The sequence below is a fragment of the Lissotriton vulgaris genome, chromosome 6, assembly GCF_964263255.1.
Source record: "Lissotriton vulgaris chromosome 6, aLisVul1.2, whole genome shotgun sequence".
Taxonomy (NCBI): domain Eukaryota; kingdom Metazoa; phylum Chordata; class Amphibia; order Caudata; family Salamandridae; genus Lissotriton; species Lissotriton vulgaris.
In genome coordinates, this window is record NC_141694.1 from 592,610,610 (window position 1) to 592,635,725 (window position 25,116).

The 25,116-nt window shown below is 46.0% G+C and overlaps 1 protein-coding gene across 1 annotated transcript in view; it reads left to right on the forward strand.

Annotated features, from left to right (window-relative positions):
* CFAP206 (cilia and flagella associated protein 206) overlaps window positions 1-25,116 on the forward strand; it is a 473,657-nt gene that overhangs the window by 40,221 nt on the left and 408,320 nt on the right. Inside the window, exons 2-3 of the mRNA XM_086926596.1 lie at window positions 15,292-15,399; window positions 20,492-20,575. Of these exons, the coding sequence (XP_086782722.1) occupies window positions 15,292-15,399; window positions 20,492-20,575 (192 nt within the window). The remainder of the gene's footprint in view (window positions 1-15,291; window positions 15,400-20,491; window positions 20,576-25,116) is intronic.

The following is a 25,116-nucleotide window of genomic DNA, read 5'->3' on the forward strand; positions in this document are numbered from 1 at the left end:
GCCTAATCCACTTCTTTTATGTAGTCGCGCTCCATCACGTTCGGCCATATTTTGGAAGTTTGACCCGGTCTTGTGCGTCTAGATGTTAGCAGTTGGCTGGAGCTTTGATTTTTGAGCTGCTAGTTTTTACCGTCCGTTTTAAAATTCATAACTCCAGTTCTACTGATTGGATTTTTGTTGTTATAGTGTCAAATACTTTAGTAAAATGTACTCTTTTAAATTGGTTTGATAGTTGTCTTGTATTGTGATTTCACTTTATTACTATTTGTGTGCTACATAAGTACTTTACACATTGCCTCTAAGTTAAGCCTGACTGCTTGTGTGCCAAGCTCCCTGAGGGTTAAGCACAGGTTAATTTAGTGACTTTTGGAAAGGAGCCAAATGAGAGGGCAAGGAATAGATTGTGTCAGCCTGTGAGGAGCTAGAGGAAAGTAAGGTTGAGAGGGAGCTCAAAGTTCAGCTGGCCAAGATGAAACTGGTAGCAGAAAAGAGGAAGGCTGAGGCAGAGAGAGCCTTGGCCAGAAAAAGGACTGAAGCAAAGAGAGCCCTAGAGGAGGAAATGGCTGAGCCTGGGGGGAAAACCTCAGAATCTAGCAGCAATGCTGACAGCATATCTTCAGTGTTCCCTGTGAGAGGTGAGGGTTTGCATACCACAAGACCTGGTGCCCAGTTGTGTGGTGGGAGATGAGATAGACAAGACGTTGTCTTCCTGTTAGGTAGCTGTTAGAAGCCGGCATTCCCGGGCGCATCGATTTTGTCAAGTGCGCGAGCCGGACCATCCCACTCCCACGTTAGGCCAAGAAAGGACACCGTCCGAGACAACCCTGCTCACCCCCTTAGTAGCTTGACACGAGCAGCCAGGCTTATCTTCAAGGCAGGAGTGTTCAGTATGTGCAACCACGCCCACAGCAATCCCAATGATGTCACCATAAATGGACTCCACACGAGTTTGTATAAAACGAGTGTACCTTATATAAAAAGATATGCAAAATCAGCACGCGGTACAACTCGCACATATATACAATATGTAATATTGTTTCCGGTGGGTTGGGCGGTCCTAATCCCCAACCAGCGCGTCTAACCAACAGTTACGCTGACTTTTAACCGTTCTCAACAGGTTAGGCACATTGTATCACTTGATTCCCACACTTTGCAAAATACAAAGAATATTGCCCTACTTAACGATGGGTTCCTATACAGTGCCACATGTAAAAATGCAATGCGTAGCGTCAAAATCTTGTACTGAGTCAAAAAAAGATAATGCAACTCGGTTTGCTACCAGCATGCCCTGTTCAAAGAAGAACTACAGCAATGTGTCACGCTGCAATTACGTACAGTGCAATAGGAAGACAATGCAATGTGTATCACCACCAGCATGCCCTGTACAAGGAAGGAATAAGGTAATGCATCACAGTACAATTCAGTACAGTGAACAATCAATGCAGTGTGCTACGCTATGATCCTGTATTCTGCAAGAGAAACATAACGTAGTGCGTAAAGCACTAACCCCTGAGTTTGTTAAGCACCTCTAATGTCAGACGTTGTCCAATAGTTCGATAGTTCATTAGCAGCAAATATGCAAATTGTTATACAACTGTTTTTAGGAGTTGTGCGACCGGTTGCTATTTCCGGGACAGGTACGGACCGAGATCTGGGCCAAAGCAACAGGCGCACACAGCTGCCAGCAGCTAGAGGCCGAGAGAGTGTCTTCCGAGCCCACACCCCGCCCCAGGCAATTATCTACTTTACCTGGGGGGGCGCAACCTCACTCTCCTCTCCTGCAGCAGCGGCCTGGCCTCACTCCATAACCTTGTCACAACAGGCAAGGCGTGCTCGGGCCGGTAGTTCAGCTCCTGAGGGCTGCTGGTCCGGGCCGCCAACATTCAGCACAAACTCCTTCCACGAAGCCTTCCACCCAACACTTGTGCCACCTCACGTGCCTTCGAGGGCCTGATCACTTGGCCCTCCTCTCCACCGATGTTAGGACTTCTTCGCTCCCCGGTGCTCACTGCTCCCTGGTACTCCTCACTAGCACCTCCGGTGGCACCTTTGACACACACCCCTGACACGTCCGATATTCACTCCTCTGCCGGCCTCCTATGACCAGGCACATCTCACTATGCCTCGGTTGGCATCTTGAAACACACCCTGCGTGTCCGAGTCTCGCTCCTTCTCCTGTTGCAGACGGTCTTCATGCGCTCTCCACTAGTGCCCTGGTTGCACCACCACACGCCGACCCGCGTATCGAAGACTCACTCCTCCTTAGTGCCCACGATGTCCCGGCACTCTTCACTAGTGCCTAGACTGCACTGCGACACACACCCTGTGCGCGTCCTGAATCTCGGCTCTCTTCCACGATGCCCACAATCCTCAGGTGCTCCAACACCTGTAGCCCCACCAAGACACACACCCTGCATGTCAGAGTCTTGATTCGCTCCGGGTGCCCACGATCGCCTTAGGCAACCCTTCGGAGGTCTCTGGCTGCCACGACACGGTCCCACCAGAACCACTTGAGACTTCCTGGAAACTTTTATGTTCCTGTGTTTCCAAACAGGGAGCAAGCTCACCTAGGGCCCTTGGGGTACAGGACACAGCACACAGCAAACTCCTGCTCAGGAAGAAGGAGGGACACAACCTACTGCAGAGCCACTTCAGTCTCTCCTCGGTCAAGAGCTACAAACTGCCCACAAGCCCCAGACCACGAAGCAAGGGTCAAGTGTCTCCCACAGCCTATTCAGCAACTCTTCCTGAGGCAGAGGTTTTCTTCCCGATTGAGGACAGGTCAAAGCCGCCAGAGACTTGACCAGTCCACAGCGTCTTCAAAACGCTTCCAGCACTTTTCTGACCGATACTGAGACCGTTCCCCACAACATCGTCAACATCACCAAAATGATAGCAAAGTCTTGGGGTTAGGGGGGGCGCTAGAGGGCGCACGAGCTGAATGGCCGCACCTTAGTGAGGCTCCGGCAGCCTGGCATTCTCATCCTGCTGTAATCCTTTCAGTTCTGCGCCCACCCGCCTGAAAAGACCCTGGGAGAGGCGACAAGTACTGCTGCCCACTCTGTCCGAGTTTGGGGACCCTGCGACCTGCGGTTGCTGAGATAGAGCGAGCTGAAACAGCAGCGGTGGTGCGCGCTGGTTGCGACCTCACTGGCGGCGGCTTCGGAATTCACGCGACGCCCCGGATCGCCACGTGGCGCGCAGGCCGTTCCCTGGCGGAGGCGCCGGACCTAGCGGCGCCATCGGACACTGGTTGTTCTCGGAAGGCCGCTGGCACGACACAGTGCGAGGACGGGTGGGAGCCCTGTGGTGGCGATCCGACAGTACCGGACTTGGTGGTGAGACACCGGTATGCCGCTGCCTCCTTGAGAGATTTGCCAGCCCGAGCCTGCCCGCACTGCTCATATTCACGGCACAACTCGAGCACCACATTTCCTTCAAACGCTCACCGCTGTCCCAGCATGGGGAAGCCAGATAACCGACAGCCCAAGCTACAATTTGAACCGGCGACGCAAAAGAAGGCGACTAGGCAGACGGGAGAGGTTGCGCAGCCTAGGAGCCCGGCAGCGGAGGCGTCCCACACGGCCCCGGATATCGCCACGATGCTGCAGGAGATGCGACAGGGCTTTGCCACGGTGGTGGACAAGGTGGATCAACTATCCGCCAGAATGGATGGCATCGTCCAAAAAATGGACATGCATGAGGAGCGCCTGACGGAGGTGGAGCGCCGAATTTCTGAAAATGATGATGCCACGGCGGCTCATGCTTCGCGGCTTTCCCGAATGGACAATGTGCTTAGGGTGAAAGCCGCCAAAAACGAAGATTTGGAAGCGAGGAGTAGGCGGAACAACATACGAGTCACGGGCATTCCGGAATCGACCAACACGGGGAGGATGGAGCTTTACATTGAAAAACTTCTCACGGCGACTGTTAGCGTGGAGGTCCTCTCGAAACAATTTATTGTGGAACGGGCCCATCGCTCACTTGGACCCCAACCCCAGCCTGGTGCCCCGCCGCGGCCCATCATTGCGCGCCTACTCAACTATCGTGACCGAGATGCGGCGCTGCGAGCGGCCAGGGCGAACCAAAACCTTGCCTATGAAGGAGTGTCTTTTTCTATCTACCCTGATTTTACCCCGGTGGTCCAAGAGCAACGACGGAAATTCCTGGCTGTGAAGAGGAAACTGAGAGACCTGAATATTGATTATGCGCTTTTGTACCCGGCCAAGCTACGAGTGACACACCAAGGCACGCAACACTTCTTTCTGAACCCACAGCAAGTTGAGGACTACATTAAAAATTTGCCTAAACGTGATCGAAGGGCTGCGAATGCGGAAGGCAGACATGACTCTGGGTCGGAATGAATAACACTTGCATTGAGCTACCATGCCCTTCTACGATTCAGGGACGACTGATGGTTGATATGCGATGATTGCAGCTCACTCCTGTGAGGCCCAGGACGGGTGTGGATCTGCAGGTGGTAATGTATGCCAGGCCCCCACCCCCCATACTCCCTCTCCCGCCTGGACAGAGACACTGAGGGTGGACTTGAACAGAGTGGGAGGACTGGGGGTGGAAGAAAGTGCACCTCTGATGACCCCAAATGGGTGTACCCCACAGACCTTGCATATTACCCTTTTGGTGTTCTACTGTTGTGGGTTTTCTAGGGGTGGGGGGTGGGAGTGGGATGCTGGCAAGTTGGGGATGCTTCAGTGGGAGGTGGGTGGGAGGCGTGGGACCCTGAATGCAGGTACTGCAACTGCGGCGGACTGGAGTCCGGATGCGGCACCGAGAGGTGGGGAACTACGGCCTGGGCTGTTCGCTATGTTTGAAAATGTTATCTACCTAGTCCTACTGTTGGGCTGTACTGGAGGGGGGTGGGAAGGGGTACTTTTTGGATGCCCTGTTTATGCTTGGTGTATGTTGGATGAGTTGTTTGCTGGAGGATCGTCTCTATGCATAAGCGGGTGGGGGACATGGGCTCGTTCTGAGACGTTAATTTGGTTTTGTTACTTAGCATGTGCACTAATACTTGGGAGACCGCCTAATTGTCCTGAGGTGAGGTGGTTCATTGGCGTCCACGAGGGGGATGGCCTTGCTGGCCGAAGGGAATGGTTTGAGTGGATGACACACGCTGCGCGTATCGAGGGACACACGACTGTCCTTTCCCCTTGGGGGATGTCTTGCTTTTTCATCTATGTCCTGGGCTGCACTCATGGGAGACACGTACTTGAATGTGCTCACGTGGAACGTGAGAGGGCTGGGAGACCATAGAAAGAAAAGGCAAATCCTGGGTTATCTAGACCGACATAAAATCCACATTGCCTTTTTACAAGAAACACACTTCGCATCTAACAGATCACATACGTTTGGCAGCAGGTGGGCCTCATACTCTGCATTTTCTTCATACTCCTCTTATGCCCGAGGTACGGCGATTCTGGTTAAGAGGTCTACACCCTTTTATATGGCTGGCTCAAAAGCGGATCCACAGGGGAGGTATTGTTTGTTGTGGGGCAGACTGGGGCGCCTGACGGTGACCCTCGCCTGCTGTTATGGGCCTAACGTGGATGACCCGCATTACTTTGAATCTCTGTGGGCCGCCATATTGGAGGCGGGGTCGCAACATATCATATGGGGCGGGGATTTTAATGTGGCCATAAACCCAACTCTTGACCGATCACACCCGGCCCCGCATCACTACACAAAAGGGCGTGAGGTCCTGCGTGACATTGTGGAAGGCAACCACCTGATAGACGCATGGCGCTCACACTGTGGGCCGAAGGGGGAAGGCACACACTTCACTGCGCAGGCGAAATCCTGGGCTAGGCTTGACTATGTCTTTTTAACAGCGCAACTCTATACCTCCCTGACACATGCGCGACACCTCCCCAGGACGTATTCTGATCATGCCCCGGTCCTTGTTACCCTGAAAGGGACAGAATTAGGCCCCCCTGTCACGGCGTGGCGTATGCAGCCTTCGATGCTTCTGGATGTGGAATTTCAGGAGGAACTTAGAGAGGAATGTCTAGATTTTTTTAAACGAAATAAGGACTCTGTGCGAGATGTGGAGACCATATGGGATGCATTTAAAGTTACGCTGCGAGGCTTCTGCATTGCGAAGGGCTCCGGGGTCCTCAAGGCTATCCTGAATAGGATAAAGGCACTGGAAACTAGGCTGGGGCGAGCGGAGGAGGCCCTCCGTGTAAACCCGGATGGCGACACGCTTGCTGAGGTGCGAGATCTGATATCAGAATACTCAGATGAGGCTGCACGAGAGGCGAAGTTCAGGCACAAGTATTGGGTGGCACGAAGATATGGGGAGGGCGAGAGACCTGGGAAGGCCCAGGCCACTACAGTTCGGCTTATGCGCACGCCCACAGTCATTCTAGAATTGGAAACTGCTGAGGGGCTGCTTCTCAGAGATACCACGCAGATACTGAATGAATTTGTTCACCATTATAGTACACTGTACACCTCGGTGAGGGCGGAGAGACTTTCCCTAGATGACTACCTTGCTGATGTGTCACTGGGGTGGTTGAGCGACTCTCAGAGGGCCTTTTTGAGTGCCCCGTTTGAACTGGATGAGGTCAGGGAAGCCATCATGCACATGCAATCAGGGAAAGCTACGGGGCTGGATGGCATCCCCATTGAATTTTATAAAACATATATAGACTTCATGGCTCCGGTCCTGCGAGAGGTGTACGAAGATGCATTGGAACTGGGTCACCTCCCCGCATCCATGAGAACCGCGCTCATTATCTCCCTGCTTAAACCTGGGAAACCTGCTTCGCACTGCGATTCCTATAGGCCACTCTCGTTGCTGACATGTGACGTGAAGATTCATGCCAAGCTTATCGCAACGCGCATTAGTCTCCTGCTGCCGAACCTTATCCTTCCCGACCAAGCTGGCTTTGTCCCAGGCAGGGCGACATCACACAACCTTCGAACCTTCTTCTCAGTGTATGACTCGGTTCACGAGGATCTACCCATGGCAGCCATCTTCCTAGACGCCACTAAAGCGTTTGACTCGCTGGAGTGGGATTATGTCTTTGATGTGCTAGGACGCATGGGATTTCCGGTAATTTTCATCTCGTGGATCAGGCTGTTATATACGCGCCCTATGGCCAGGGTCCTTATTAATGGGCAGCTCTCCCCGGAATTCCCTGTCTCTAGGGGGACAAGACAGGGTTGCCCCCTATCCCCCCTTCTATTTGCCATAGCCACAGAACCCCTCGCTGCTAAACTGCGACAACACCACAGGGATAGTGAGCTGCGTTGCTTTCAGAGGCAGATCCTCATTTCCATGTATGCAGACGATATCACGCTATATGTTAGGCACCCGGGCGACAATCTGCATCCTATCCTTAGGGAATTCATTAGGTTTGGGGCCCTCTCAGGGGTACAGATTAATTGGACCAAGTCTTGTATTTTCCCCCTCACTGCTTCCACGCGCGCATTCCCACTTGACTATCCACTTACATGGTGCGAAGGAGATTTCAAATACTTGGGTATACACATTGAGAAAGACAGGGAGGCGCTCCTGCGGGCCAATTATGGCACGGCAATGGATAAGATTAGTGGCAATGTCTCACGGTGGATAACTCTTCCCCTCTCTATGGCAGGGAGGGCCTCCCTTGTTAAGATGGTTGTGCTCCCTAAACTACTGTATTTGTTCCTCAATATACCCTTTCATCCGGGAGCATATTTTTTTAAGCTGCTGCGCTCAGAAATGCTCAAGTTGGTGTGGGGGGGGGAAACGCCCAGGCTTCGGTGGGAGGTGTTGACCAGGCCTTATGCGCAGGGTGGGTTTGGAGTACCTGATTTCGAACTATATTACCGGGCGGCTCAGGCGCATTTTGCTTATTTCTGAGTGAGACAACCTAGGTACATGCCTCAGCTAGCGGCCGAGCACTGGCTGGCACACCCCACGCCAATAGAGGGAGCGATCTACTCACTAGTGGAAGGCAGAGATAAGACCCCAAACACGATGTCCAGTACAGTCACGGCCTGGTCGTGAATTAGCGAGATGCTGGGCCTGCAGTTGATATACGCACCCCTCCTGCCCCTGGTATATCACCCACAACTGCCGCTGCTGCAGGAGACTGGCTTTCAGAACTTGTTGACAAAAATTCATGTGCGCACATGGGGGGATCTGTTTAGCAATGGCACATTCCGCACCAAAGATCACCTCTATGAGGGGATACACCCGACACCCCTAGAAATCTTTTATTATATGAGATTGCGACATGGGCTGCAGGCGATTACGCCGGATTTCCCACAAGAGCCTCCTGTACTACTCCCCTTGCAACACATACTCCAATTTGAGAACCCCAGCAAACTTGTGTCTACATTATATAAGTCGGTCCGCGTCAATGTGGAGTACACTGAGCTGCCTGCAAGGGAGAAGTGGGATAGGGAACTGACCGTGCCCCTTACTGATAGACAGTGGTCTTTTTGCTTACAGCAGACAGAACGCATTTCATCCAGCAGTAGGTACAGGGTCATTCATTACAAATTCATACATAGGTTGTATTATACGCCGGCTCGCTTGCACAGATTCCGGCTGCGGGACAATGACGCCTGTGACAGGTGTGGGGCTCCTGGGGCTGATTTTCTACACCTTGCATGGAGCTGTGCACGAGTATATCACTACTGGGACCAAGTGTTTCAGTCTCTCTCCAAAATGATAAACACGACGGTGGAGCCCTCCCCAATAATGGCTCTGTTAGGTTATGTTGAACCACTTCAGGTGGCCCACCGCAAATATGTGGCGATGGCTCTGTTGTTGGCCAAGCGAAGAGTGGCTTGTAGGTGGGGGAGGGGACGGGCACCCAAATTTAAGGAGTGGATGAGGGACCTGGTATACTGCCAGGAACAACTGAATACATATGCTGAACTGCTGCCGCCCTCCTCAAGGCCCACTGATATATGGGCCCCATTACAATGCTATTTAATAACAGACTCTCCATTTGTCGATGATGTGTAAGATGGCATTACTGTGCTGATGTATTGTGGAAACTGACCGGGGGGATGTGGAGATGTCACAGAGGCCTGAGGTGATTCCTGTGACCCGATAAAGCACTTTATTACTTATATTGTTTGTCATTGCTACACCTCGCTTGCTATCCCCATCCTACTATGAACTGTGTCTGTCCAACAACCGCTCGGATGCCGCATAGAACTCACCCCTCGGCGAATGATTTCTTGCACATGCTTAGGTTTTTTTTTTGTTCTGTTTGTTCTTCTATAAAATGACAAAAGTGAGACGAATTGATTTGCTTTTAATATCTATGTACTGTTAATGAATTGATGAGCCATTTCTACAGCACTGCTTACAGGGCCTCTTGATTGTCTTTCTTCTTTCTTGTTGATTTGCACTATGGCAGCCGGCCTCCGGGTTGTGGCAGAGCGCTGTGTACACTTGACAGTACTTAATAAACGTCTTGCACCAAAAAAAAAAAAAAAAAAAGTCTTGGGGTTACAGTTCTTCCATTTATACCCCTAATCATCTTTTAAGTTTCCATGTGCTCAGGGGTCTCGACCCCTCCCTAAATCAGTCTTGCGTATCTCCCCCCAAGTGTCACCATTCACTCTTTGATACTGGGGGCCTGGACCTTTAATCACTCAGAGGGAGATGGGTCTATTGTTTTATAGCTGTAACTCAGGCCTCTTCACTTTGCAAAGCCTCTCCACCTCCTCGCTCCAGGTGCAGGACAGCATGGCCCCGTCTCCACCCCTCCCCAGGGGCACAACCTCGCTCAGCCTTTCTCACCTCTCCCAGATCCAGGCAGGCAATTCACATTCTGCTGAGACACACAAAAAAGGTCTAAAGCACAAACTCAGCCATTTTCTCAAACAGCGGTTTCTGGACACGCAGCGACACAACCATCTACCTAAAAAGATAAGTTATGACGCTGTGAGTTCAGATATACCAAACTTCACTGTTCCATTTCCAATTCTTGGGAAACTAGACTAACAATACTACACCCAGCCTCCCCTATTCTGTCCTATGGGCAGGATGGCCTTTCACCAGGGAAAACAAAATAGAATATTTTCCACTGTCAGGGCCTAGCACCCACACTGGCACAGGTCCTGCCTTTTACCTACACTGCACCCTGCCTAGGGGTTACCCATGACATCCTACAGGGGTGCCCCATGTGTATGCAAAAGGGAAAGTAAGGCCTGACAAGTGGTAGCACTTCTCAGGACAACATGCTAATTTAGCACAATGCACGCATGCCCTACACTGAAGACCTATGTTCCCTTTCTGCGCATTTCTTTTAGTACTAGCCCTGGGGCACACATTGCACATCACTTAGGGATCTTGCTAATAAGGCAAACATACCAATCGGAGACAACCAATTACCACTACAATTTATACTGGGAACATCTGTACTTGCACACTGATTAGTAGTGGCAAGTACCTACAGCATCTAACTTCACAACTCTCTGTCAGGAAAACGCTCTAGGGGAAAAGCAAAAAGTTTAAGCAAACTTAAGCCAACAAGGCCAAGTCCAACAGTAGCCTTGAGAATGCACAGGTTGCCAGAGGAGTATTGGGGGGCTCGTTGATGGAAACACATGCCTACAGTGGAGAGGGACTTCTTACACTTGAGGTGGGTGACCAGAAAAAGTACATCAACAATGAAAACCAACCTTTTCCCTGAATTTCGGTTGACCCCTGAGAAGTACCGTCAGAGGATCAGGGACAGCAACAAACTACCAACCTAGTCTTGGGTGGATTTCCTGGACTATTCAGCAAAACACTGAATGGCTGGGTGAGGGGCAGCAGAGTTTACACTAATGTTGGGCTGCACAACTGAATCTTGAGGGAGCACATGCTCATTACTTGTTTTACAGAGCTGTGCCAGTTCCTAGTGGATAGTAAGCTCCCTGATCCCAGTGAGCTTACTACGGAGGCAGACCTCTGGGACAGTACCAGAATGTCTAAGAAGGTACCTGGGAGCGATGCCGTGAAGGGTGGTTCAGGTTCCCCCCTGGCAGAGTGAGGGGGAAGTCAAGAAAGACAGAGAAAAAGTCCCAAAGGAAAGTTAGGTAAGGGTTCCCATGCCTCTTCTGAGAAACAGGGGAGAGGTTTTGGTGGGCGGTGACCCAAGGCCACCCCCGCTTCTTTGAGTGTTTCCAGTTAGTACACAAGCAGGGGGACTCTGTATGTCCTAAAAACACCCACTGGTGGGACCGCTGCAGGTGTGGTCGATACTGCCTTAGGGGTAAGTAAACCTCAAGGGCAGGAGGTAGACCATACCCTAATCTCCCTTAGTTTAGAGGTGAACTCGGAGGGCAGATTTGTGATTCTGGAGGGTGAAAGTCAGCATTTCCATCAGGTCAAGGTGAATTGGATCCCTGTCACTGCTTTGAGGGACACCAGGGCAGCTAGACCATAGGAGTGGAAAGGCAGGTTTCCCCAGAGCAGTACACTGTCAAGGTATGTTGGGTAGCTCAGGCCCAGAGGCAGGACTATGGCCCTAGGATCCCTGGAGTGGGCTGGGTTAGTGACCCAGAGGAGGGTCATAGTTAGCCCTCAGATGCCCACAGACTGCAATCTGGGAAATGAGTTGCTCTTGGTGTAAAGAAGAACTGGGAGGGGCGGCCACCCATGGTGCACTGACAGTTCAGATTTCTGGGGGTGCCAGTTCCAAGAGGAGGGTAAGGGAGTCCAGATGGAGGGCCGGGGTGAGATTGCAGGAACCCGTCTGTCTGACCAGCAATATTTTTCTTCTTTGACCGGGTCTTGTGCAACTAGATGTCTGCGGTTGGCACTTTGATCTCTTAGGCACTAGTTTTTTCCTTAAACTTTACAAATGCATAACTCCAGTTCTACTGATTAGAATTTGTCATTTTGGTGTCAAATAATGTATTAAAATGTACTCTATTTACCCAAAGTGGTTTAGAATTTTTCCTGTGTTAGGTTTTCATTTTATTCCTGTTTGTGGTTGCCCCTGACAGGGATTGTGACTGTTTGCTTGAGTAGGATTAAAACCCCACTCAGCCAACAACCCTGTTTCTCACACTCTTTATTGCCGAATGCTATAACAATCATTAGGGGAGACACTACGGTGGCCTGTCCTCTTTATCAGTTAGTTCAAGCAAGAAAAATGTCGTAGGCCAAAGTGACGTTAGACCTAACATGGTAGCCTGTGTGCATCGGCCTTGGCGGAAAGGCATTGGAGCACTTTACATGAGCGCCAGTTACATGACACAAGGTCAGAGTCCTTAGAAAAATTTAGGCATGTGGAATTAAAGTGATATGTGCAGAGTCTCAGGATGTTTAACCAGGTACAATTTCAGCTGCTGTGGTCATAAAGCCTATTTAACAACATCATGTTTTAGGGCATCACATTTGCCCAGCAGTAGACTCTTAGACCTTTGCTAGTGTCTGCTTACCAGAACCCATCACCAAGTCAGTAAACTTACTTTGGGACTATACCGCCTTGGTTGGGTCTTGTGATAGAATTTGTCATTTTCACCTCACATCTGGGAAACTTAACATATGTGTTGTGATATATTTTTGAAAGTTGATAACAAGTGCAATAAGTTTGGTGTCCAAAGTTAAACTACAATAGTTTCAACGAAGCATTCATAGACTCTTTTGCTATCTGCCCCTTAGTCTGTACCCAGATCAGATCAAAATGTTCTAAAATCATATCATTTTGCCATTGTGGTTTGTATTCAGGCAATATATTTTTGACACCCTTTCTCAATTCCACATACACTGGTGTTATATTTTTTCTACTATTCGCCGCTGAAGTGCCTCATTTTCTAGTGTTTCGATCTTGTCACAAGTTTGGTGCAGCATTGCTGTAAGAAGACAACATGTCAACTTGTGCTCCATGGACAGAGCATGTTCCTGACCTAACCAACAGCGTTGCAGATGGTGCTAGAGGGAAACACACCCCACAAGGGTGGGAAGCATCTGTAGCCATAGCCAGTTTGAACAATAAGGGAGAAAGTCTCTCTCTGGCCCTGTTAGCTGGAGGATATTACTTGGCTTGCACGGATCTATCGCAGCCTGGTGACCATTCAGCATCTCAACCCAGTTAAATATTTGTGGGCCAAAATCCAAAGCACAGAGAGTGTTGTATATAGATGTTGAACTGAAAAGTTAACTGCTTAAAAATAAATGTGCACATTTCTTGAACAAGGCTTACAATTGGACTTCATTATCTTCTTTCGGGAAGTGTATATCATGGCTCTCAGATCCTACAAGATTAAGGAGAAACTGGCACATATTAATTGCGCTACATAGAACGCCACCAAAGACGCATCTATACTAATATTCCATCAGAGAACACCTGTCGGTGTTTCAGATTATTACAAGAACAAAACTGTATGTATTCAAGCATTCCTTCCTTGTATGTCTCCCACCAGTACCCACAGACTTTGTATAATTTCACTGGAAGGTACCATGACTACTCTTCTATTTTTCAAATTGGAATCTCCTCCTGACCCTGTCCTATGCATATTATGCACTTGGAGGCTGAGACCAGTGCCCCTGCTCTTAAGGATCTCTACAAACAATGCATTGTATCTGCCTCTGTGCCAGAAGGCTGGACGCCGGCCCTAGTAGTCTCTGTACCGAAGAAACCCTTGGCCTCCCCTTCTTTTGTCAGTAATTTCAGGGTCTATCTCCATACCCCCCTTAAAAGAATGCTTACATCTCTACTTGCATTTTAAAGCCCCAGGTTTCCAGATTGACTGTGGGTGGAATATGTGGAATATGGTGAAGTTTAAACTGATGTCAGTTTCAACCCTGAAGATTGGAAAGGAAGAACAGTTGCCCAGAATCACATGATTCTTTTGGCCGTCAGTCTGTGTTGTATCTTGAAGATGTGTTTCTTTAACCATCTTGGCTGAAGATCCACTCAGTTAACTCAATCTCTATGCTGGTTGGCAGCAGCAATTCTCAGCGCCTAATAAGGTGGATTATTTTTGTATCCTATAGTGTGCCTTGGTAAAAAATAATTTTTGGGAGCTGAGAAGGGAATATATCTGTGCAGCCATCCTGTTCATAGCCGCAGACATGATGCCCAGAGTTTACCTTGAAGCATTGCTTCGGCGTAATGGTCTCGAGAAATTTGGGAATCTGATCAAGTGTTACCAGGAAGAAATTTTCAGCCATCAACATCCATGGAATTAGACAACTGTTACTAACTCAAAGAAGGTACCTTGTGAGACTACACAAAGGAACAAAGTGGATCTGCATTACATGTGTGTGAGAAGGTCCATCCTCATGTTGACTATTGGCCATTTCAAGTTTGCACAGTAAGGCATACACGTTAAAGAGGCGTGTGTTGCACTGTATACTTAGTCTTGATCTCAGTGGAGGGCATCTTTAGACTTCGTAAATCACACATCTGTGTACAGCAACCTAATGTTTTATGGTTAATTATTAACAACTCATCTGTGGAGTTACCTCTGATTACGCCATGTCGTTAATGCCATGGCAATTTTAGAAAGTGTGATGCTGAAGATAAACTTCTTCATTGCAAATGTCTAACTGATTTGTAGAAAATGTAAACATCACAAAATGCCATAGGCTGATGCTTAGATGTGACCCCCCCCCCCGCCCCCCACCACTGAGCCAATGCATGGATGTAGTTGGCCCAAATAAGCCAGTTGCTTAAAAGGAATAGCCCAAAGCCTCTATGTTTTGTGTATATTATGTTGTGTGTTCTACTGACATGAAGTCCTGCGAGACAGCTAAAACAGTCTTTAGCCAAACCTAAAATAGGTATTAATGGTTATTTTGTTAGTTTTATCTTACTCTCCTCCTTCTCAGCACTAGCCATTTGCATTCTTTGCTGGCTCTGGAAGTGCATTGTCAATTCTTCAACCATTCTAGAGTAGTAGACACATAGCGCGTAAGACATTGCATGGTTTGTGTTCTCTCAAAGTTTTATTTGTAATGTATTATGTATGGAATATTTTTCAATGTTACATTTTAAAAATGAGGAGTCGACATCTTGAGTTGTATTTTTTTCATAACTGATGATATGTAATACATTTGTAATGTTAACGTGTTTTACAGTGTGTGAGGCAGCTTTACAACTCCATAGTTTTGGTTGCTGGTGGTACAACAAGGTATTTTACTTGGCAAGTGTGTGACTTCCATTACTTATGGAGTAACAGTTTGCTATTTTACAAATACAATAAAAGAGAGCAATGCAAGAAACGTAAAGGGTAAGAATCTTGTACACAATACAGTGTTTACAGTGTGTGCTAATGTTAGACTCTGTGATAATATGTCATCAAATGTATTTTTTCCTCCAGATGGCTCACACTCAGGCTGAAAGCGTTATAAAGAATATAATTCGAGAAATAGCTCACGAATGCGCAGCCAAGGGACAGACTGTTTCAGAAACACTGGTGGCTTTCATGGTAAGCAGAGACCTATGTATTGCTTTGAGAGTCATTTGCAGTATTATCACACTAGAGATCAAACATCTGTGAACCTTACTCACAGTAGAAAACCTGTAGGAGCTAGAATTTGAATTATTTCTTAAATAGCTCCAAATGCCGGCAACAGCTTCTAACAATAATAACTTATTTTTATATGGCACTTTTTACCATAGATCTGCTAGCGCGTAGACAAGAAACAACTTTGGCTTCATTGAACCTAACCATGGGTCTTCACAGATATGTTTGTGGAGCTCTTACCATGGTTTAGTACCAAGGAGTTTTAGAGTTCACTCATCTGTATTCTTCTTTTTGTGTTTCACGTAGAGCAATAGCTGCGGTTAGAACCAAAAATTAGACTTCAGACTAGTTTACACAGATCATGTGAATACTTTAAATACATTGTGTGAGACCATTCAAGAATTTTGACTTATAAGGTAGCCTTTAAAAATGTCTTCATGAAATACATTTGTGACCATGATCTGTCAGCTTCAAGTATGTGTTCATCATGGCAAGGCCAACTGTATATATGCTACATGAAGGGTTCCAGGAAAGAAACTTCTTAGGCTATATTGTCCACTAGTGGTCTTGCAGAATCACCCTTCTTTTGATGATGGATACGGTGAGAAATTTGGGGATTAATTTAGGTAGCAATTTTGTGATTTCAAAGCTTGCGAATCGCAAAATCTCAGGGTTTACAATTGAAAAGTGGCTATTTGCTAACAGCCTGATTCACCAAGCCGAACTCGGCTCGCAAAGGGCCAGATTCTGACAATCTAGCCCTTTGCGAGCGCTATTTTTGCATTTGGGATTCATCATCCCAAATGCAAAAATCGGTAATAGCGATTTCGCAATTTTGCGAGGAATTACATTTAAGGAATCTCTATTTGAGATTCCTTAAATGCAATTCATCATCCATTTAAAAATTGCAAATTCGCAATTTCGGCCCGCTATTTACCGCGAGGTCAAACCTCCTGGTAAATAGCGATAACTTAGAAAAATGCTTTTAAAAGCATTTTTCTAAGTTGCATGTTGCACACACACATGTCCTTTGGACATGTGTGTGCGCAACACCTGTTTCAATTTGCATTTAAGGGGTGCTTCAGGGTGTCCTTTGGACACCCCTGGCACCCTTAAAATCGCTATCTTATTTGCGATTAGCTAATTGCTAATCGCAAATAAGGAATACTCCCCATTCATTCCTATGGGCCTTTTGGCCCATAGGAATGAATAGGGAGTTATTCCTTATTTGCGATTAGCAATTAGCTAATCGCAAATAAGGAATCTGTAGGAATCGCATTTAATTTTGCGATTCCTACATGAATCCCGTTTTGCGAGTCTGTAATAGCGATTCCTTATGAATCGCTATTTCAGACTCGCAAAACGGGTCTTTCATGAATCAGGCAGCAAGTACTAAACCATTTTGCGATTTGGTTATATTCAGTATTTGTAGTGCCGAATCACAAAATGGGTTTAGAAACTCATAACTAATCTCTAATTGGGCATCATGTCCACACAGTGATGCGTTAAAAGCCCTGTCAGTGTTTTGCTACCGTGATCCAGCCTTGAAACGTTAAAAAAGTTACTGACTCCCAAGTTGGGGGCAGGGGGTAACACATTTGCAAAAGGGAAGGGGTCACCTTAGGACCAATTCCCCTTTGTGAATGTTACAAAAAAGTCTGTTGGGGAGCAGGTAGAGATGCTAGGGACCAATGGCAACTCTCAAACAAACTTTAAAAAAAATAAACTATTCTTTAAAATGCAGTCCCGTTTCCTTTAAGGAAAACGGGCCGCATTCTAAAAGTATATTTTGTTTATTAAAATGTGATCACAGACATAGTGGTCGGCGTACATCATGCCCTTTCTTTTTAACAAGAAGTATTAATTAAACTCAAGAAACTGAAATATCCTTTCATTAAATATCTAGCAAATCTATTGTACTTCAGCTCAATGTACCTCAGAAATACTCTGTTTTAAAATTGGTAAGAAACGCATGGGGTTTCTTTTCAGCCATTTCACCAACCATGGTGACTTGCTCAGCAAGGCAGTGGTACTGCACTACTCAAATTAATTCGTATGCATATAATAGGTCACTTTTATTTAAGCAGACCACCCAAGCAGAACTAACAACATATGGTTCAACAGGACAAGTGCCATGTGTGATTGAGGGATAATGTTAGGGGGCATCCTTTAGTCATGCAATGTTAGAACAGTGGGGTTTTCTGATTCCCTGTCCATGAGAAACTCACACAGTTTAAGGGGGTGAGATGAAGAAGGTTACTTGATCCTGCCTCCATTTTGTTCCGGCTTTGAGCATTCTATTGATAAACTATGTGAAAGGGGCATGCTAGTCCAGTGTGACTTTGTTGCCTTTATGGCCTGATCAGACTCATGTCCTATCTCCAAGACAGCTCCCCACACTCAATTCTTCGTGAAAAATGAGCATTGTAGGGTAGGGGAAAGGGATAGATGTGGCATTGTATTGAGCAACTGTAATTTGAGATTGCAAGTGCAGTCCTATTTGAAGAGAACTTGGGTTGGGGGCTCGAGATGCCCATTGGAAGCAGCTTTCTCATTTGAAGGTGACTGGGGTGACACCTTGAGGGAGTACGCATCATTGTGAAATGAGTGGAACAATTGCAGGTGAAGTGAGACACGGGGACCTTGCACTTGCAATACTGCAAGATCCCTTTGCCTCCATAAAACAAGGCCCTCCATAGTTTCAGACTGTTTAAACAGGCAAAGTGAGAATTTCGGAAACCACTACAGGTCTTGGTGGTCATACAGTGAGGAGTGAGATAAGGAGCGTGCTTTGCTGTAAGACACTGTGAGGTCCATTTGCTTTTATCGAATAAAGCCTTGTAAACCTTCACACCTTTTTAAAGAGGTCATTTGACAATATCTAATTCCACTGTAAAGGTAGGGGATGTAGCCTTACGGATAGACCGGTTGACCTCGAAGCTGGGGTACCAGGTTCGAGTCTGGGCAACTGTGATTCTGGGCAAATCACTTGGGGCCAGATGTAGAAAGCCTAATTCTGGTCGGTAACGGGCGAAATTCGGTAATTTCGGCCGTTACCGACCGGAATTAAGCTTTTCATATGTAGGGGCCTAAATTAAGGATTCAGTAATTTACCGAATCGGTAATTTAAGGAATCGGTAAATTACTGAATTCTTAAATACCAGTATGGTAAATTACCAAATTCCTAATGTAGGGAGCACTTAAATGAGTGCTTTTCCCATGTTAGGATTCGATATTTACCACCAACTACAAGTTGGTGGTAAATAACGAAAACCCCCAAAAAAGCAATTTCATGCAAATTATTTCAGTGCCATGTGGCAGACGTACATGCCTTTAGGGCATGTATGTGTGCCACATGTGCACCCATTCACAATTGAGGGGTGCAACAGAGTGTCAAAGTGATTGTGGAAAATAGAAAAATGTGGCTGACCACGGTTAGGCACTTCAGTTTCCAAATCGGCTTGTTAATATTGTGTTTGTGCACAAAACACCCGGAGCTAGCCACACAAAAACTCCACTGTTGAAACAGATACCAAATCTTGAGAATACAGGTGGTGCACCAAAGATAGAAGTCCAAAAAATTGCAATATTGTGAAAATCCTTTATTGGTTCAATCTTTAAAAGGCCTCAGACAACGCGTTTCGTTCCATGCGGAACTTCATCAGGGCTTGTTAGTCTCTTGATAGTCCCTTGAAGCGGTCGAATAAGTTAAGAAGCATCCACGATATGAGTAGATCACTTTCTGTGATGTAAAATAAAGGTTTAAGTTGCAAAGGCATAAATTATCAGTAACCAGGTGACTCCCGAGTCGCGGCACTTGTAAACCACAAAAGTAGTTGTGGATCTATAGATATAATGAGCCACCCTCTGTCGCGTTAGGTTAAACCTACCGACAAAAATAATGGTCGTTCAGCTTAGGTAAACAAATAAATGGGAAATGGGGCATCTATAACCCCAGACAGCATAGGTGTAATTTTCCGCCCGTCTACATATGTTCCCCCTGGTCACAGTACGTGAGTGCCCAAAAATCAGCCGGCTCTGTATTTTACACCACCAAAAGTGATTTACTCATATCGTGGATGCTTCTTAACGCTCATTATTCGACCGCTTCAAAGTATTCTCAAGAGTGTGAAAGTGACACCCTGCCACCCTACATTGTTTTCCCCCTTTTACCGAATCGGTATTTACCGATTCGGTAATTCCCATTCATTCCTATGGGCCTCCAGGCCCATAAGAATGAATGGGGAATACCGAATCGGTAAATACAGATTCGGTAAATACCGAATCTTAACGATTCAGTAATACTTACCGAATTTTTCCCTACATAGCATTTAACGATTCTAAAATACCGAACCGGTAAAATTCGTTATTTTAGAATCGGTAAATGTTACTCATCTACATCTGGCCCTTGATATCCCCGTGCGCTATATAAAACTAAAAAAAAAAAAAAACTATCTTAAGGAAATGTATTTAACCTAAAGATTACATTGATGAACGATCAAAGAGGCATTGTAAACCCCACCCCTGTTTTTAATCATCGCAATAAAAGATGTATATTACAATCAAGTACACAAAATATTGTGGTTCCGAATCATTTGCATGTGAAATTAGCCACACTGAATGAAAGTGTCCAGGTGTGCAGCAGCAGAACAAAGACCACAGGTCAGGAGTTCTGCAGCCAGATCTCAAAACGTTTTAGCAATGCGTTGCCTCTTTTACCATGCCAAAATAAATAATAAAAGCCATAAACAGAAGCAATAAAATCCACCAGCATTAGTTTAAATAAAATAAATTGAGGAATTCTTTTACTGTGCATTTTCTTTTGCATAGCTGACTTTTAAGTTGATTTGTTCAGTCGACAATTGGAATAACTGGCACATCATACACTATTTCTTTATTATCTAGATTCTGTCCATAAGTATATAAAGAAGAGATTTTTCAAGCATTATCAATATATTACTTAGACAAGTGCTTTATTTCCTAGGTTCTGTTTGTACTTTCTGTCACAAATTAAAGCATGTTTCTGATTAACATTCTGTACCATTTACCATAGGTGAAAGCTGTTGTACTGGATTCTAGGAATGGATTTAATGTGGACAGAACCCTCACAAAAACCGATGTACAAAAATTAATTAAGGTATTGGAGTGCTTTCACTACTTATTACTAGATTTCGCTACCCTTTTTTGCATCAGTAAGAGCTCAACAGCAATCGCTGTCCGAGCTTCCCTTTTGTTTAGACTCTTTTATAAAACACTAGAGTACTTACGTTATAGAATGTCAGTTTACTTCATTGTACAATATTTCCTGGTTTTGACCCTCATTACGAGTGGCCAGGTGTTTGGGCTGACATTTATCAGACACAACAAAATCCGACTCAGCTGGGTCGGAATTTATTGGGTTGAATAAATAATCCCAAGTAGGAGTTTTCTCCGGAAAAAGTTGCATTTTGGATTTTGGTGCTTAGAGCCATATGTATCATAGTTCCGTTTTGCGATTCCTAAATAGCGATTTTTAAGGAATCGCTATTTAGGAATCGCAAAATGGTATGTATGAAGAAAATCGGTTTTTCTTTAGCGATTCCTTAATCTTCCTTAATTGCGAATTCGCATTTTGCGAATTCGCAATTAAGGAATAATTTCCAATGCATTCCTATGGGCCAGGAGGCCCAAAGGAATGATTTCCAAATAATTCTCAAATTGCGACTTCGCAATTTGCTAATCGCAATTTGAGAATTATTGCAAGGGTGCAGGGGTGTCTCAATGACACCCTGCTGCACCCCTGTAAATTACATGTGTGTGCATATGGCGCACATACACGCCCAATGGGCATGTATGTGCGTCATATGCCACCCTCACAAATGCACAATTGTGCATATTTACAAGAAATCGCAAATTACCACCAACTACAAGTTGGTGGTAATTTGCGATTTCTAAACCTGAAATCGCAAGTCTAAAAAGCTTCATACATAGCATTTAAGGAATCGCAAAATTGCGATTCCTTAAATGCTTAAGCAAAATAAGGAATCGCAATTTTTTGCGATTCCTTATTTTGCTATTTGTTCATACATTCCAAAATCGGTAAAAAGGCCTTTTGCGATTCGCCTTAACGAATCGCAAAAGGCTTGATACATATGGCCCTTGATGTCTAATTTGCATGCCCTGACACTTTTTCTGCCTTTTTCACACTATAATCTTCTAAAGGTTTGACCTTCTAAAATGTATGTGTTAGCTGCCAAACCCAAAAGAATTACCACACATAACTCTCATAATCAGAACCTTTGTGTATTTTTTTTTTTTAGAATAAATGACATGTATCACGTTGTAGGTGTAAGGCTTCCGGACCAGCCTCATACATGGAAATGTAGGTTAGGACATGTGTCTGAAAATAACAGAAATAAGTCCAGCGGCCCATGGTGCTTAAAAACAAAACAAGTGACCTTTATGAACATTTTTAGTAACGTACACTTAAATTTAGGATGTTAAGAAATCAGATTTGTATTTATTAAGACAGTGAGGTTTTAACTGATGGCAGTGTAACAAGGAGCTTTAATGTTTATTACCTCACTTCCCTCTCCTTAATGCATTGCTCGTTTGCACTAGCAGTGGAAAGTGCATAACCAATGTGATATTCAGGGTGTTTTGTTAGTAAGTCTACAAAAGATATGTCAGATTTACTGTGTGATACATAAAAGTCCCCACTCTTTGCCTATTCCCTCTGTCAATGTGTCACTCCCAGTTACAGATCAGACATGCAGCAGGTTTTCAGGTTCCCTGTCTTTTTGCATTTGTTATCCCTTTGCCAGGACCCCTGTATATTTTTGCTGGGTTCTGGGTTAACAGCAGGTGCACCTTATCGGCAGCCTCAAGCAGCAGCTTGGACAATCATGTTGGACCAGTCAAAAAGGTATTAGTCGTCTTAGAAATTGGCTACAGAAGACATAAGTATCTCATGCACTAGAAGTCTATGTACGGTTATAGCTATACTATAAAGAACAGGTGTTTATTTGGAGTAGCAAAAGTAGAGCAATGAGCCATTACTTCTGGCAAAGGGGCCTCAGGTGTCAGAAGCCATCCTGTGGTGTTCGTTCAACCTAGCGCGCTCTGCAGGTCAGTCTGGGGTTGAGGGGGACACATTCACCAGATGTGCCGGAAAGGTCTCCGTAAGTCTTAGGATGGCCCCAGAGCTGAAGAGACGGTGTAGTCCATCTAGGGAAACCTCAGCCGGTGTCAGGTGATCTAGATGTCAACGCCATTGAGAGCACAAAGAAGATGCCTGAACTGAGGTAGGTGGGGGTGGAGGAGCTAAATGTATTGCAAACAAATAGGACAGAGCGCTCTCTTTGAACAAACTCAAACAAATATTCTACAAGAAAAGGAACAAGATTGACAAGTGGCTTGTTTTGACACAGTATGTTATTCCCTGTATACCACAGCTGAAAGACCCAGACAGTAGACCATTTTAGGTGAGACGTAAAAATGGCTGTTCTGTTAATGCTACAAATACTTATACAGTAAAGGAAATAAAGCGAACATCTCCAGCAAGGTATACATAACATTAGTCCATGTGCCACAGATATAGAAAATGGTGGTGGTAGAACCTGTCAATACTATTTAGGAGAAGGCAGTGAAATTAAGAAAACACTCAGTCAAAGGCAACAAAATACTGAGTACTTATGACTACACATCGCATTTACACAAAACATTTAAGGGTCATTCCATTACATTTCTGACCAGGCGTCTTTCGCACAAGACAGTCGTACGACTAACACAGTGAAGGTATGGTATTTGTTTAGGTTCAAGAGACCTGTGTCACGTCTTGTCACCAGTGCTCTGCTTGACTATTTTCCTGTTTACTAACAGTGCTAGACTTCGTTACAGTTCAAAAGACCACCCAAAGTGGAACTTTTTTAACATGGCATGGCCTGTCTGTGTCGCTACTAACACCGGATACTAGTTGTGGGGTACATGCCCTTTTTACTTGAACCTGACTGAGGGATTGACTACTGGCTGCCCCTTTTAAATTTGTGTTGTTGTTCTGAACTGAAATCTCCTCATTCCAGCTGATTGTATGCTGCATCTGTATGTGAGTGCTTGGGTGGATGCAGGGTGTGATACCTCATTGTGGGATTTCTTATATGTATGAAGCCCCTACAGTTGCTGAATGTTCCATATGGTTAATGGTAGTCAGAGATCAGTGACACACCCTTCCCTGTATATCCCACTCTGCTACTCTTTTAGAGTTCCTTTTTCTACTGGAATTGATTAAAGTGGGTATTTAGAGCTGCCCACTGTCCTGCGACCTAGATATAAGCGGGCCGTGCTTGCTTTTCCAGTGTTCACCTTTTCGTTTGCTGAAGAACTGCATGCCTGTGTAGAAAGAGAACCGGACAAGAGATCGAATCCATGGCTGCCTTCTTTAATTGATTAGGGCCAAATCCCTACGACTCTGGAGAAGATCCATGCTGTTGAGCCTTATTGAGAAGGAGTTAGACTTCCTTGCATGCTTAAAAGGAACCTTGCACACATAAAGCCTGAGATCGGGTGAGGCAATTGTGCCATGAGATGTCTGGTGCTGCTAAGTACAACTGAGACCAGGGACAACATTGCATGGCCCACTCAGTCAAAGGGAAACAAATCGAGCTGCTCACTCACTAGGGGCTTCAAGCAAAAGGCAAGTGTGGAGCCCTACAAGCAGCACCCCATGACTGGGTCCATCACTGCTGTGAGCACCTGATCTCTGCATTGCAAGACTGATGTATGACCCTGTGTGAATCTCCCTTGAGGTGCTCATCACCTTTGTGAGCTCCCGCTTCTCACAGATGTAAGGATGGTCCAATGCCCTTCCAGTTGAGTTCCTTCACTTTTGCCCGTTATAACTGTGAGCTGTCTGTGAAGCAACTCCCAGCTGTACTTAAAAGTTGTTGTCTCTGATGTCATGACCTCAAGCTCCACATAAGACTCCGTCTCCCCTGCATACCTACAACTGTCATTGGGGTTAGCACAATTCTTGTACAGCAGCACTCTGCAACTGCAATCTACCATCACCACCCACCCGACATGAACAGAAACCCTTGCACTGGTAAAGGAAAGACTGACCACAGACCTCTCCGTGAATAGGGATTATGGCAGATGGGAGGGCAGGAGAGCAGGGCCCATCAGATGCTGTGCAGTGTTTATATCCAGACTGTTGCCATCCAGAGCTTCAAACCACTTAACTGGCTGCTTCCTGAACTTAATACCCTAGAGGAAGATGTGCAGCTTACGGTCAGTAGGATGTGTATTTGATGGTCGCAGGGCTATCATACCACAAGCAGGTAGGCTGTTGCTGGGCAAAACCAGTTTGATTGTGTATTTGGCAATCCAACAGTTCTTTTCCAGGTGGTATTGCGTGTGAAATTGTTTTGCCTGGGAGGCTGTTTTTGTGGATTGCTCCACTGTTACCAGATGCTTTAGGGCTTGTTAAGAGGCCAGCCTCATTGGCAGCTACATGCAAGATGTTACATCCATCGGGACAATGCAACCTGGTGGGAAACAAGCATATTGTGCTAAATGCAATGTATTCTCGTAGAGGACACCAGTCACACTGTACATGGACCCCACACATGTACACTAACAGCCGCACAGCACATGCTCAGAGGAGGGTAACCGATAAAAATCACCCTTAGACCTTCATATGAA